The sequence below is a fragment of the Fringilla coelebs genome (genome assembly GCF_963513975.1).
Source record: "Fringilla coelebs genome assembly, chromosome: 29".
Classification (NCBI taxonomy): domain Eukaryota; kingdom Metazoa; phylum Chordata; class Aves; order Passeriformes; family Fringillidae; genus Fringilla; species Fringilla coelebs.
This window is the reverse complement of record NC_140055.1, coordinates 2,712,731-2,725,304: the sequence shown is the minus strand read 5'-3', so window position 1 is coordinate 2,725,304 and position 12,574 is coordinate 2,712,731. Positions and strand designations below refer to the sequence as shown.

Genomic DNA, 12,574 nt, shown 5'->3' with positions numbered 1-12,574 from the left:
CAGGGGAGATGTGGGGCTCAGGCCCATAGCTGTTGGAGAAGGGACAGGGGACACTTCTCAGATGCCACAGATGCTTTTAGGTTCCCCCTCTGGGAAGACTCAGCAAGACCCAAGGCCGGAGCGAGGGGCAGAGCCACAGGCAGAACACATTGGTGCCTGCTGCAAAACTCCAGCCTGGGCAACTGGGGAAACTGGGAAGGGCCTTGGGGGTGCTGGGAGTACGAGAGGGTGCAGGTGGAGAGAGGGAGGTTTATTGGTGAGGCAGGGACGCTCCCACGGAGAGGGCTGTGGTTCCTGGTGGGACACAGAGCAGAGCAGCGATGCTGCCAGGCTTCCAGAGTAAAAACAGTCAGTTCCAGGGGCTGGGAAGGAACAGTCACACAGCTCTTCCTCACTCCTCCTCCTCTTCTTCCTCCTCCTCCAGGGCTGTTGCGACGGGCTGCCGGCCGGCCGGCCCCACGCTGCCGCGCTGGATGGAGACGATGCCGCTGAGGAAGGCGTAGCCCAGCATGGCCACCAGCCCCACCAGCACTGACAGCAGCTGCTTGCGCCGTTTGTGGGGATCCTCCTCTGCCTCGCTGCCATCTGTGCCTGCAGCCCGAGGGGCACTGCTCGGGGGGTCACCTGGAGGGGCAGAGCAGGGATGTGGGTGGGAAGGGTCACCCCGAGAGTGAGCCCCAGCTGGGGATGCACCTGGGGGAACAGGTCACCCCAAGGCCGCAGGGTGAGGCGGGGGATGGCTCTCACCTCCGTCCCAGGGGAAGTAAAGGCTGAGGATAGAGGTGCAGTAGTTGCACAGGTTCTGCAGGGACTTCAGGTGCTGCTGCAGTTTCCCGTTGGGCAGCTTCGCCTTCAGGAGCGGCGCCAGGCGGCTGAAGACCAAGGCGTCGAGGGAGGCCGGCCTGGGGCACAGAGAGAGCCCTGTCTGGCCCACTGTCCCCACCCAAAGCCACCCAGAGCCACCAGGCACCGCCAGTCCCAGCACCCCCAGGGGACAGCACGTGGCTCCCCCTCCTTAGGACAGTGCCCTGTCCCCTGCAAGCCTGTTCTGCCCCCAGAGTGGCTGCAGCTCCCCTGCAGACCATGGGGCCTCAGCCATGCTGGGGTGTGGGGGCTCTCAGGCCCCTTCCCCTCCCCTCCTTTGGCCACCTACGAGTCTCCAAAGAAAAACTTCTGGGAGCCGAGGCGCTGGGAGAGGAGTGTCAGGCATTCCCGAGCTTCCCGGTAGAGCTGCAGAAAGAGGACAGAGGGTTGTCACCTGCCCAGGTACCACCACAGTGCTCAGGGGAGCAGGAGGGGGGAACCCACACCCTAATCTGGATTTTTTCAGAGCCAATCTTAAAGGTGCAAAGCTTATTTCTGGGCTAAACATACAAATGGGGATACAAGCATCATAAAGTCACTCCAGGACAGCCTCACAGGGATTTCCCTGTGAGGAGCCACTGTGCCCAGACCCCATCCCTCACCTCCTTCTCCAGCTTCTCCTCATCCTCCATGTAGTCATCCCCCCAGATGAGCTGCAGCCGCTCCAGGTGCCGCTTGTGCATGGCGTTGGGCAGGAAGAAGTTGAGGGGGAAGGGGATGGTTTCTGCGTACCACTTCCGCGTGTGCTCCACGTAGTTCTTGGCATCCACCCAGAAGGTGTGGATCTGTGGTGGAGAACAATCCACAGCCTGGCCACGGCAGAGCTGCTGGCACACCAGAGCCCCTGCCTGGCACAGCCAACCTGGAGACCACGAGGGGCTGCAGGAGCATTGGGGTCAAGGGCAGACCCCAGCCTGGGCTGCACAACTCACGGCTGCCACCCCCAAACCCCTCTCCCTGCCGTGCCAGGCTGCCAGGGTGCTGCTGCTGGCAGCTGGGCACACCCAAGCCTGCTTGCACAGCTCCAGGGAGCAGACCCCATCCCTAGCAAGCCCCCCTTCCCTGCAGCCTCACCAGTACTGGCAGCAGCTTCTCCTCCAGCAGGGACACGAAGGCCAGCGTGTCCGCGCTCTGCGTGGCTGACAGGTCGTAGTCAGCGTTGTACTTCTGCAGAGAAAACACCGGTTTGATCCCAGGGGATGCCCCAAATCCCCTCCCTGGGGGACACAGCAGCGTCCCCTCCTCCCTGAGGGGCTCCAGCACTGAGCAGCCCAGGGCAGGGGGTGCCCCAAGCCCCTCTGTACCTGTTTCCTGAGGTGGGTTATGATCTGCTGAGGTTTGGAGATGGTGCCCTCGTCCCGTGTCCTCAGCGCGGGCAGGTGCCCTGCGGGCAGGGGGAGTGAGTGGGGGCTGCAGTCAGCGTGCCCTGAGCAGGGGAGGGGTGCAGGGGGCTGCAGTGGGGGATGGACCCCCATGTCTGGATGAGGGGCACAAGGCAGTGCAGGGGTGTAAGGTGAGGTGGGGACAGAGCAGCGCAGAGGAGGGGGTAGAAGCTGTGCGATGGGAAATGGGGAATGTTCCAGGACAAGGGGGTTGTTGTGGGGATGGACAAGGGGTGCAATGGGGAGTGATGGGACAGGGCGACAATGGGGTGTAAGAGTGCAGTGATGCATGGGGAAACAAAAAAAAGGGGGGTGCCATGAGGTGGGGGGGTGCAATGAGGGTGTTCAATGGGACACGAGTCACAATGGGATAGGGGGGTGCAATGGGACACGGATGTGGTGGGGCATGAGGGGGCAACAGGACAAAAGGGGGGGTGATGGGACAGGGATGGCGATGAGAAGATGGGGTGTGAGGGGATACAGGGGAGTGCAGTGGTGGGGGCACACACGACAAGGGGGTACAATGAGATGAGAGTGTGGGAGGGTGCACTCAGGGGTACAGGACATGAGGGATGCTATGGGGTGGGAGGGTGTGATGGGGCAAAGGGTGTAATGAGATGGTAACGGCGGTAAAGGGACAGGGGGATGAGGTACAGGGAGTGCAACGGGGTAGGATGGTGCCACGTGGGGAGGAGAGGCCATAGGGCAAGAGAGGTGCAGTGGGACAAGAAAGAGGGTGCAATAGGGCAGGGGGTCAGCGGCGTGGGGCCACAGGAGGGATAAGACGGGCTGGGGGGATGTAATGGGGTGGGGGGCATAACGCGTGCACGGCGCAGAGGTGAGGAGTGGGGGAACGGGATCACGGGGCTGCCATGGGGTGGGGGGTCCCGGTGGTGCTGCCGGTATCCTCGGCGGGGCCCTTACCGGAGGGGCTCCTCCAGGGGCTGGTGACCCGGTGCACCTTCAGCGGCGCCCCCGTGAACCGCGCGTAGGTCTGCGGGAGGGAGGGACGGAGGGATAGAGCGGGGCTCTGCCCGCGGGACCCCGGCCCGCCCCCGTGCCGGCCCGGCGCTCACCAGCACAGCCAGGCAGTCGGGATCCACCGAGGGCAACCCCCAGCCCCCGGCCCAGCAGAACAGCTCCATGGGCGCCGCCATCTTCCGCCGACCCGGAACCGGACGGGCGGCCCGGCCCGCCCCCGCCGCGGGGCGGCACCGACCGGGGGTCCCCGCCATGGAGCGGAGCCGAGCGGAGTCCGGGGCTGGGAGTGGTGCTGGGCTCTGCAGGGTCCTTGCGCAGAACCTGCGTCCCGCTCTGCACCGCACGGCTCAGCTCAGCTCAGCTCAGCTCCACACTGCTCGGCCCCGCACCGCACAGCCCTGCCGTGCCCCGCACCGTGTCACAGCCCTACCGTGCCCCGCACCGCACGGCTCTGGCCATGCCCCGCACCACACAGCCCTGCCGTGCTCCGCACCGTATCACAGCCCTGCCGTGCCCCGCACCGTGTCACAGCCCTGCCGTGCCCCGCACCGCACAGCCCTGCCGTGCCCCGCACCGTGTCACAGCCCTGCCGTGCCCCGCACCGTGTCACAGCTCTGGCCGTGCCCCGCACCGTGTCACAGCCCTGCCGTGCCCCGCACCGCACAGCCCTGCCGTGCCCCGCACCGTGTCACAGCCCTACCGTGCCCCGCACCGTATCACAGCCCTGCCGTGCCCCGCACCGTGCTCCCGCATCTCTCTGCATTGCCCCGCACCGCTCAGCTTCACACCGCTCATCCTGTTCGTCCCCGCACCGCACAGCCCGGCTGTGTCCCGCACCGTGTCACACAGCTCTGCTGTGCCCCGCCTGTCCCCGCACCGCTCGGCTCAGCTCCACGCCGCTCGCGCTGCTCGGCCCCGCACAGTCGGGCTGTGCCCCGCACCGTGCTCACAGCCCCGCTGTATCCCGCATCTCTCTGCGTTGCCCCGCACCGCTCAGCTCCACGCTGCTCCGTCCTGCTCAGCCCCGCATGTCCCCGCATAGCCCCACATCGCCTCGCACGGCTCAGCTCAGCTCAGCTCCACAGTGCTCACGCTTCTCGGTCCCGCATCGCACAGTCCTGCTGTGCCCCGCATCTCCCCGCGTGGGCCCGCAATGCTCAGCCCAGCTCCGCACTGCTCACCCTGCTCGGCCCCGCACTCCCCCCGCAGCTCTCCACGGACAGCAGCCGGGCCGGGAGCCCGCTGGCAGCGGCGGAGGGAAAACGCCCCGTGTGCGGCTCGGGACCACCCCCCTCCACCCCTCGTTACGCGGGATCGCTGGCGCGGAGCCGGACCGGGGGCGCGGGGCTGGGGCAGCCCCGGGGCCGGGTCGGCCGGTTGTTATGGTACCGCGGGAAACAGCTGTAAACACGGCCGGGACGCCGCGGGCCGCCCGCCCGCCTTGGCCGGAGCTCCGCGGGAGCGGCTCAGCGGCCCGAGCATCCCCCGGCGGTACGGAGCAGCCCCGGGGCTCTGCCGGAACGGGGGCCTCCGCGGCGTGGGGCACCCCCGTACAAGCGGCCCCGTGGCCAGTCCCGCTCTCCCGAGCCGGGATGCTCCGGCGCTGCTGGGGCGGCCCCAGCCCCCCCGCCTGACCTCCCGGTGAACCGGGGCTGTGAACGGGGACTGCCCCGAGGCCGACAGTGCCGGGGGGGTCCCCGAAGCCCCGGACCCAGTGCGCTGCGCCGGCACGGTGCCCCGCTCCGGGGCCGGAGCCGCGGCCGGTGGCCCGCCGGTGTCCCCGGGATGCGCCCGGTGATTGACGGCTCTTTGTTTCCTCCTCGCCGGCCCCGCCGGCCCCTCCCCCGTGCGCCACCCCGCCCCGCCGCGCTCCGCTCCGCACCGGCGGCACCGGCGGCACCATGGGGGCACCGGGGAGCCCCGCGCTCCTGGCGCTGCTCCTGCTGGGCGCCGCCGCCGCGGCGCGTCAGGAGCTGCAAGGTACCGGAGGGGCTCGGGGCGGCGGTGGGGCGGCCGCGAAGGGGCGGCGGGACGGGCGACACTCGGGGGTCGGCGGCGGCAGACCCCGTCCCACGGCCGCTGACAGCGGCTCTGCTCGCCCCGGGGGAGCGGGGCTGCGGGCACCGGGAACGCTGGAACGTTCACCCCGAGGCGCTGGGTGGCCGCCGGCTCCGATGCTGGCTCGGGGCCGCTGGGGAGTGCCGCGGCGGGGGCTGACCCCGGCGCCGCAGCCCCTCTCGGACTGCCCGGTGCGTCTGCACGGAGCAGGAGGGCACCCGTGCGGCAGCGGGACCGAGTTGTCTGGGCTCCCCGTTAAGCGCCCCGAACCGGTACCGGAGCCTCGACAGTCCCTCCGGTGTCTCCCGGTCCGGCCGCCCCTTACTGGGGCTGTCCCGCGGGGAGCTCCGCGGAGCGGGATGCGGGGGAGCCCCAAGAGCGGGGCGGGCTGCGGGTCGGGACTCTGCCGGTCCCGCCGGTGCGGGGGCTCCGCGGGTCCCGCTCGGAGGAGCAGCCGGTCCTGGAGCGCCACCGCGCGGGGGCGGCCCCGGAGCCCCCCGGGCTTCCCTGGTCCCCCCAGAGCCCGGCGGTCCAGGGACACCCCCACCCACCCCGGCTATGACCGCACCGGGCATCCCCGCAATCACCGACCGGAGCTGCGGCTGCCGGTGCTGTGGCGACCCCGGTGCTCGTGTCCCGCAGTCATCGACCTGCTGCTGGTGAGCGAGGCTCGGCAGATGGCCAGCGTGGCCCACAAGATCCGCATGGAGCTCCTGACTGTCAACGACGTGTACCTCCTGTCCACCTTCCGCCTGCCCCCCAAGCAGGGGGGGACCCTCTTCGGCCTCTACTCCAAGAAGGACAACACCCGGTGGCTGGAGGTCTCTGTCGTGGGGAAGATTAACAAAGGTGGGTGGGGATGGACCGGCCCTGCTCTGAGACCGACGGGGCTGAGCTCCCGCAGGGAAGAGCAACGGGCACACGCCGCTCCCAGGGCGCTGCCGGTGCCGGCGGGGAGCTGACGGCCCCTTCCCGCTCCCCTGCAGTCCTGGTGAGGTACCTGCGGGAGGACAACAAGGTGCACTCGGTCAACCTGCAGCACGCGCAGGTGGCGGACGGGCAGAGCCACTCTGTCATCGTGCGCCTGAGCGGGCTGCGCAGGGACACGCTGAGCGTGGAGCTCTACGTGGACTGCAAGCAGACGGACTCCAGCGTGGGGCTGCCGGAGCTCTCTGAGATCCCCCTGGCCGAGGTGGAGTCCATCGAGGTGCGCACAGGGCTGAAGGCTTACCAGAGGATGCAGGTGAGTGCCAGGGGGGTTGAGAGTCCAGCCAATGCATGCTTGGGGGTGGGCAGAGCCCCCCACGCTGACTGCATCTCCCCACGCACATCAGGGGTTTGTAGAGTCGATGAAGCTGATCCTGGGAGGGTCCATGAGCCGTGTAGGGGCTCTGAGTGAGTGCCCTTTCCAAGGAGATGAGTCCATTCACAGTGCAGGTAATGGCTTGGGGGCTTTTGGGATCATGTGTGTGGGCCGTGGCACAAGGAGGTTGGGGGTGACAGCACAGAGGGGTGTTCCTGTCCCTCCTGGCCCAGTGTCCCCACACAGGTGGGAGCTGCGCTGCTGTGCATGAGCTGACCAGGAGTGACCATGTAAGGTGACGCTGCTGGGGTGTGACAGCAGCATTTGGTAATGTCTTGTCTCTTTCCTTACAGTGACAAGTGTGCTGGCCTCCATCCTGGGTAAGTCCCTGCTCTGCTTCTCTCATTGCCTGGCGTGAGGTGTTTGGGGCTCCACGGAGGCAGAAATCCCTGCACAGCCTGTCCCAGTGCCCCGTGTGGGATCAGAGGGTGTGGAGTGTGGTACAGGAAAAGAGGCCCTGTGTGAGCACAGGCTGTCAGGTGCCTCATCCTCCTAGCTCAGTGCCAATGGGCAGAGCAGTCCTGGCCCACAGCCCTGGGAGATTTTGTGTTGGGATTGACCTTTCCTTTCTGCTGCTGGCAGGTGAGCAGACCAAGGCACTGGTTACGCAGCTGACCCTCTTCAATCGGCTCCTGACCGAGCTGCGGGAAGACATTAGGGACCAGGTGGGACTGAGGGGGTGCTGACACTCCCTGGGCTGGGTTTTCCCAGAGCACAGTGCCAGCACCCTCCTGATGCTCCACGCTTTGCTGCCTTGCAGGTGAAGGAGATGTCTCTGATCCGCAACACCATCATGGAGTGCCAGGTCTGCGGTGAGTGCTGGCGAGGCGAGGCTCCCACCTTGGGGGGCAAGGAGCCACCTTGTCACACCTGCCTCTCCTCTCCTCAGGCTTCCACGAGCACCGGTCCCGCTGCAACCCCAACCCCTGTTTCAGCGGCGTGGACTGCATGGAGACGTACGAGTACCCTGGGTACCGCTGCGGGCCCTGCCCGCCGGGGCTGGAGGGCAACGGCACCCACTGCGCTGACATCGAGGAGGTGGGCATGGGTTGGGGGGCACCAGCAGCCCCGGCACTGCCAGGGCTGTGCGTGCAGAGGATGCTTCCTCAGGGAATGCCCTGGGGTGTCCTGGGGCAGCAGCCACTCCATCACCCATGGGATGCTGTGCCCAAGGATGAAGCCTGTGTCTCTCCCGGTGTTGCAGTGTGCCCATGCCAACCCCTGCTTCCCCGGCTCCAAGTGCATCAACACAGTCCCGGGGTTCCGCTGCGAGCCCTGCCCCCGTGGCTATCGAGGCAACACCGTCTCTGGCGTGGGGGTGGACTATGCCAAGGCCAGCAAGCAGGTGAGTGCAGTGCCATGGGACTGGGCCAGGTCTATGTGGGATCCCTGGAGTGCAGGACAGCATCTCCTCCTGTGGAGGAGGACAGCTTCCTGTGGGCAGGAATGGGAAGGGCCACCCACAGGGAAAGGCCCCAGGTGAGTATTTCTCCCCCACTGCTCACAGGTTTGCACAGATATTGATGAATGCAACGATGGGAACAATGGGGGCTGTGACCCCAACTCCATCTGCACCAACACGCTGGTGAGCAGCGCTGTCCCACTCCCTCTCTTGCCCCTGGGGCCACTCAGCTCCCCTCATCCCACCCCTGCCCTCTCTTCCCCAGGGCTCCTACAAGTGTGGGCCCTGCAAGTCGGGCTTTGTGGGCAACCAAACGTCTGGCTGCGTCCCGCAGAGGTCCTGCAGCACTCCCACCTCCAACCCCTGCGACATCAACGGCTTCTGCCTGTTTGAGAGGAATGGGGAGATCTCCTGTGCTGTGAGCAGGGAACAGGGACAGGAGGAGGGTGTGGGGGGCACAGCATGGCAGCATTGGTCCTTCCAGGGCCCTTTCCAGTCGCTGATCTCTTCTTTATTCAGTGCAACGTGGGCTGGGCTGGCAATGGCAACGTGTGTGGGCCAGACACGGACCTGGATGGGTACCCGGACGAGCCCCTGCCCTGCATCGACAACAACAAGCACTGCAAGCAGGTGGGCTCCTGCAGGGGAGGCACAGGGGGTGCAGGATCCACAGCAGGGCTGTGCTCCAGACCTCATCTCCTCCCTGTCCCTAATGCTGGCGTGCCTGCAGGACAACTGCCGCCTGACGCCCAATTCTGGCCAGGAGGACGCTGACAACGATGGCATTGGGGACCAATGTGATGACGATGCTGATGGTGATGGTGTCAAGAATGTGGAGGTGGCTGTGCTGGATGGGTGGCCGTGCCAGTGGCTTGAGGAGGACTTCTTGTTTTGGCTCAGTTCTGAGTCCCTCAAGATGCTTCTCCTGGGGGGCAGCAGGCTTGTGGTTTGGGAATGGTCTCAGGGTGCTGGAGATGTCTGTCTGCCCGGACCACTGTGGGACTGTGGCCTCTTGTCTGCCCACCACCACAGTGCCAACATCCCCATCCTCTTCTCCACAGGACAACTGCCGGCTCTTCCCCAACAAGGACCAGCAGAACTCAGACACCGACTCCTTTGGGGATGCCTGTGACAACTGCCCCAATGTGCCCAACAATGACCAGCGGGACACGGACAGCAACGGCGAGGGGGATGCTTGTGACAATGACATTGATGGGGACGGTGAGCCGCTCTTGTGTTGACCTGGCTGTGCCAGAGGGGCTGTCCCACCAGCGTGGGGGAGGGGATCCACTCAGCATTATCCTTGCAGGGATACCCAACATGCTGGATAACTGCCCCAAGGTGCCCAACCCTCTGCAGACCGATCGGGACGAGGACGGTGTTGGGGATGCCTGTGACAGTTGCCCTGAAATGAGCAACCCCACTCAGGTATGGCTGGGGCCAGGCTGGGCCTGGGACAGTTGGGGGCTGGCCCAGTGGGGAGCCTCCTCCTCCTCCTTGCCCCAGGATGTGCACTGAACTAGGGCTCCGCTCTCCTCCAGACAGATATGGACAGTGACCTGGTAGGAGACATCTGTGACACCAACGAGGACAGGTGTGGACAGTACTGCAGTGGGGTGACCTCCCAGTTGTGTCCTGGGGGGCAGAACTGGGCTCCTGCTTCAGGGACCTGTCAGGAGGGACAATGGGGTCTTTGGGGAGATCTCCAGTTTTGTCATTGCTCTGACCTTGTTCTTGCTCCCAGTGATGGGGATGGGCATCAGGACACCAAGGACAACTGTGCTGAGATCCCCAACAGCTCCCAGCTGGACTCAGACAACGATGGGCTGGGGGATGACTGTGACAATGATGATGACAATGATGGCATCCCGGACTATGTGGCACCTGGCCCGGACAACTGCCGCCTCATTCCCAACCCCAACCAGAAAGACTCAGACGGTGAGCACGGGGTGGGCAGGGAGAGGAGGACCTGCCTGGGCTCAGCCCAGCCCTGACTGAGCACATGTCCCCAGGGAATGGCGTGGGTGACGTCTGCGAGGAGGACTTTGACAATGACACGGTGGTGGACCAGCTGGACGTGTGCCCCGAGAGCGCCGAGGTGACGCTGACCGACTTCCGCGCCTACCAGACCGTCATCCTTGACCCCGAGGGGGACGCCCAGATCGACCCCAACTGGGTTGTGCTCAACCAGGTGTGGATGCTGCGCCCCGTGTTTCTGGGGGCTGCGCTGCAGGGTGGGAGCTCAGGGCACTGGGAGGTCCCCAGGGGTGCTGGGGTGCCCCTCACCCGGCTGTCCCCCCACAGGGCATGGAGATCGTGCAGACCATGAACAGTGACCCGGGTTTGGCTGTGGGTAAGATTTGTTCACCCACCCCACAGGCTCTGTGGGCAGTCCCCCCTTACTCCCACTGTGCAGGGGAGTAAGGGCCGGTTCTTTGCCCCACAGATGGGGGATGAAGGGTGGGTGGGCTGGGAGTCCCGTGGGGAGAGAGGGCTCCCCGCAGCGTTTCCTGCCTGTAGGTTACACAGCCTTCAACGGGGTGGACTTTGAGGGCACCTTCCATGTCAACACCATCACCGACGATGACTACGCCGGCTTCATCTTCAGCTACCAAGACAGCGCCAGCTTCTACGTGGTGATGTGGAAGCAGACGGAGCAGACTTACTGGCAGGCCACCCCCTTCCGGGCTGTGGCCGAGCCGGGGCTGCAGCTCAAGGTGGGTGGTGGCCCCACCCACGGGCTGGGTCAGTCCCCCTTTTGAGGTCCCCGCTGAAGCCCCCACGCACCTGCAGGCAGTGAAGTCCTCGACGGGCCCCGGGGAGCACCTGCGCAATGCTTTGTGGCACACGGGCCACACGCCCGACCACGTCCGCCTGCTCTGGAAGGACCCCCGGAACGTGGGCTGGAGGGACAAGACGTCCTACCGCTGGCAGCTGGCACACAGGCCCCAGGTGGGCTACATCAGGTAAGCAGAGGGGGTGTGGGAGCCGCTGGGGTGGGGGCTGCGCTCACCACGGTGCACCCCCAGTGGCACCACACCAGTGCGGGGGATGTCGTTTACTGGGGAGAAACCAACCCTGATGATAACCGCGAGTAAGGGTCCTGCCCTGCGGATCCCCCTCAGGGGTGGGAGGATCTCCGTGGGGCGGCGTTCTGCCTCCTGGGACCACCCTAGTGAGGGGATGCCGGCCATACCGGGGATCCAGCCCCGTGGGACCACCGCAGTGTGGGGATACCGGCCGTGGGGGAGCATCCAGCCCCGTGAGACCGCCGCAGTGGGGGGATTTTGGCGGTGGGGAGGGCTCCTGCCCGGTGGGGCCGCAGCCGCGTTTCTCCTTTAAGGCTCCCGCCGGGGCGGCCGCGGCGGGGGGGCTCCGCCGCCGGGCCCTCCGCCCCCCGGGCCCCCGGGGCCATTGTCCCGTCGCCATGGCGACCCCGCCGGCGCCTTTCACATGCAAAGCGCCCGACAAAGGCGGCGGGGCCGGGCCGGGGGCGGCGCGGGGGGCTTCAGCCCGGCCACGGCGGGGGGCCCCGGCCCGTGGATCCAGCCGGTCCGGTGCCCCCGGCCCAGTATCCCGCAGGATGCCCCGGCTCTAGCCCGGTGCCACCGTCCCCGGGTCGGGATGCCCGGGGCCCGGTACTGGTCGTGGAGGGGTCCCAGAGGGATCCAGGTGCTGGCCCCGATGTCGTCTCAGTAGGATCCCGATGTTTGCCCCTGTCGGGTTCCGGCGGGGTCCCGGTGGAATCCGGGAGCTGGCCCCGGCGGGGTCCCGGTGAGGGCCCGCTGACCGATCGGGCCCCGTTCCCCGGCAGGGTCCGTCTGTACGAGGGCCCGCAGCTGGTGGCCGACTCCGGTGTGATCATCGACACCACGATGCGCGGGGGCCGGCTGGGGGTCTTCTGCTTCTCCCAGGAGAACATCATCTGGTCCAACCTGCAGTACCGCTGCAACGGTGAGCAGGGCCCCCCGGGACCCCCGCACCGGCCCGGCGGCCGGCCGAGCATCCCCTCCCTCGCCCCTGCGGCGGGCTCAGTCCTGGGCCGGGGGCTTTATCGGGGCTCGCTCCCCTGGCCGGCTCCTGACGCCCCCCGCGCTGCTCCCCACAGACACGATCCCTGCCGACTTCGAGCCCTTCCGCCGGTTCCTGCTGGAGGGACGCGAGTGACCGCGCCCGGCACGGGCCTCCCCCGCCAGCGGCACCGGTGGCGCTCCGGGCTCCCGCCACCGGCGGCACCCGGGGGCGCACCGGGCCCCGCCGCTCCTCCCGGCCGGGCCCCGTTCCCGGCCCCCCGCGGACTTTGCACTGCCAGTACCGGGGCCCCGCAGTGCCGGGGCTCCCGCCACGCCTGCCCCGGGCGCTCCGGTCCTTGCCCCACGCCTGGCCATAAAGTTTTGAGTGTTTTCTACCCTGCGCGCCCGGTCCCTGGGGGTTCCCGGTGGCCCGAGAGGGCCGTGGGTCCCCCCCGCCCCCCCGTGCTCTCGGCTCCGTCCCGCGCCGTCCTCCCGGTGGTCGCGGGGTTGG

The 12,574-nt window shown here is 67.1% G+C and overlaps 2 protein-coding genes across 7 annotated transcripts; one reads left to right on the top strand and one right to left on the bottom strand.

Moving 5' to 3' along the window:
* Positions 1 to 239: 239 nt before the first annotated feature.
* On the bottom strand, positions 240 to 3,416 carry MTX1 (metaxin 1). Its single transcript, XM_084223206.1, has 8 exons — positions 3,323 to 3,416; positions 3,171 to 3,240; positions 2,169 to 2,248; positions 1,939 to 2,031; positions 1,467 to 1,649; positions 1,154 to 1,230; positions 748 to 902; positions 240 to 624 (listed from the first exon to the last, which is right to left on the bottom strand). Exons 1-8 carry the CDS (start codon positions 3,401 to 3,403, stop codon positions 392 to 394), a joined length of 972 nt encoding a protein of 323 aa, XP_084079332.1. The 5' UTR covers positions 3,404 to 3,416; the 3' UTR covers positions 240 to 391.
* Positions 3,417 to 5,932: 2,516 nt separating this feature from the next.
* Positions 5,933 to 12,239, top strand: THBS3 (thrombospondin 3). 6 transcript variants are annotated; one of them, XM_084223265.1, is made up of 22 exons: positions 5,948 to 6,134; positions 6,272 to 6,528; positions 6,620 to 6,722; positions 6,942 to 6,968; positions 7,231 to 7,313; positions 7,409 to 7,460; positions 7,538 to 7,686; positions 7,853 to 7,993; positions 8,156 to 8,233; positions 8,316 to 8,468; positions 8,570 to 8,680; positions 8,781 to 8,888; positions 9,112 to 9,271; positions 9,360 to 9,478; positions 9,592 to 9,644; positions 9,795 to 9,988; positions 10,063 to 10,241; positions 10,355 to 10,403; positions 10,571 to 10,767; positions 10,844 to 11,016; positions 11,865 to 12,004; positions 12,159 to 12,239. In XM_084223265.1, exons 1-22 carry the CDS (start codon positions 5,963 to 5,965, stop codon positions 12,215 to 12,217), a joined length of 2,757 nt encoding a protein of 918 aa, XP_084079391.1. In that variant the 5' UTR covers positions 5,948 to 5,962; the 3' UTR covers positions 12,218 to 12,239. The 6 variants fall into 6 exon arrangements, with proteins under 6 accessions (XP_084079396.1, XP_084079391.1, XP_084079393.1 ...); XM_084223267.1 differs by having other exon boundaries at positions 9,586 to 9,644; XM_084223266.1 differs by lacking the exon at positions 6,942 to 6,968.
* Positions 12,240 to 12,574: the final 335 nt, after the last annotated feature.

Coding starts and splice junctions, on each gene's coding strand:
- THBS3 (XM_084223267.1), top strand. CDS start 5,963: ATGGCCAGCGTGGCCCACAAGATCCGCATGGAGCTCCTGACTGTCAAC. Junction 7,687..7,852: donor ACTGCGCTGACATCGAGGAG/GTGGGCATGGGT, acceptor CCGGTGTTGCAG/TGTGCCCATGCCAACCCCTG. Junction 9,989..10,062: donor CAACCAGAAAGACTCAGACG/GTGAGCACGGGG, acceptor ACATGTCCCCAG/GGAATGGCGTGGGTGACGTC.
- MTX1 (XM_084223206.1), bottom strand. CDS start 3,403: ATGGCGGCGCCCATGGAGCTGTTCTGCTGGGCCGGGGGCTGGGGGTTG. Junction 2,032..2,168: donor TAACCCACCTCAGGAAACAG/GTACAGAGGGGC, acceptor TTTTCTCTGCAG/AAGTACAACGCTGACTACGA. Junction 903..1,153: donor AAGTTTTTCTTTGGAGACTC/GTAGGTGGCCAA, acceptor TCTGTGCCCCAG/GCCGGCCTCCCTCGACGCCT.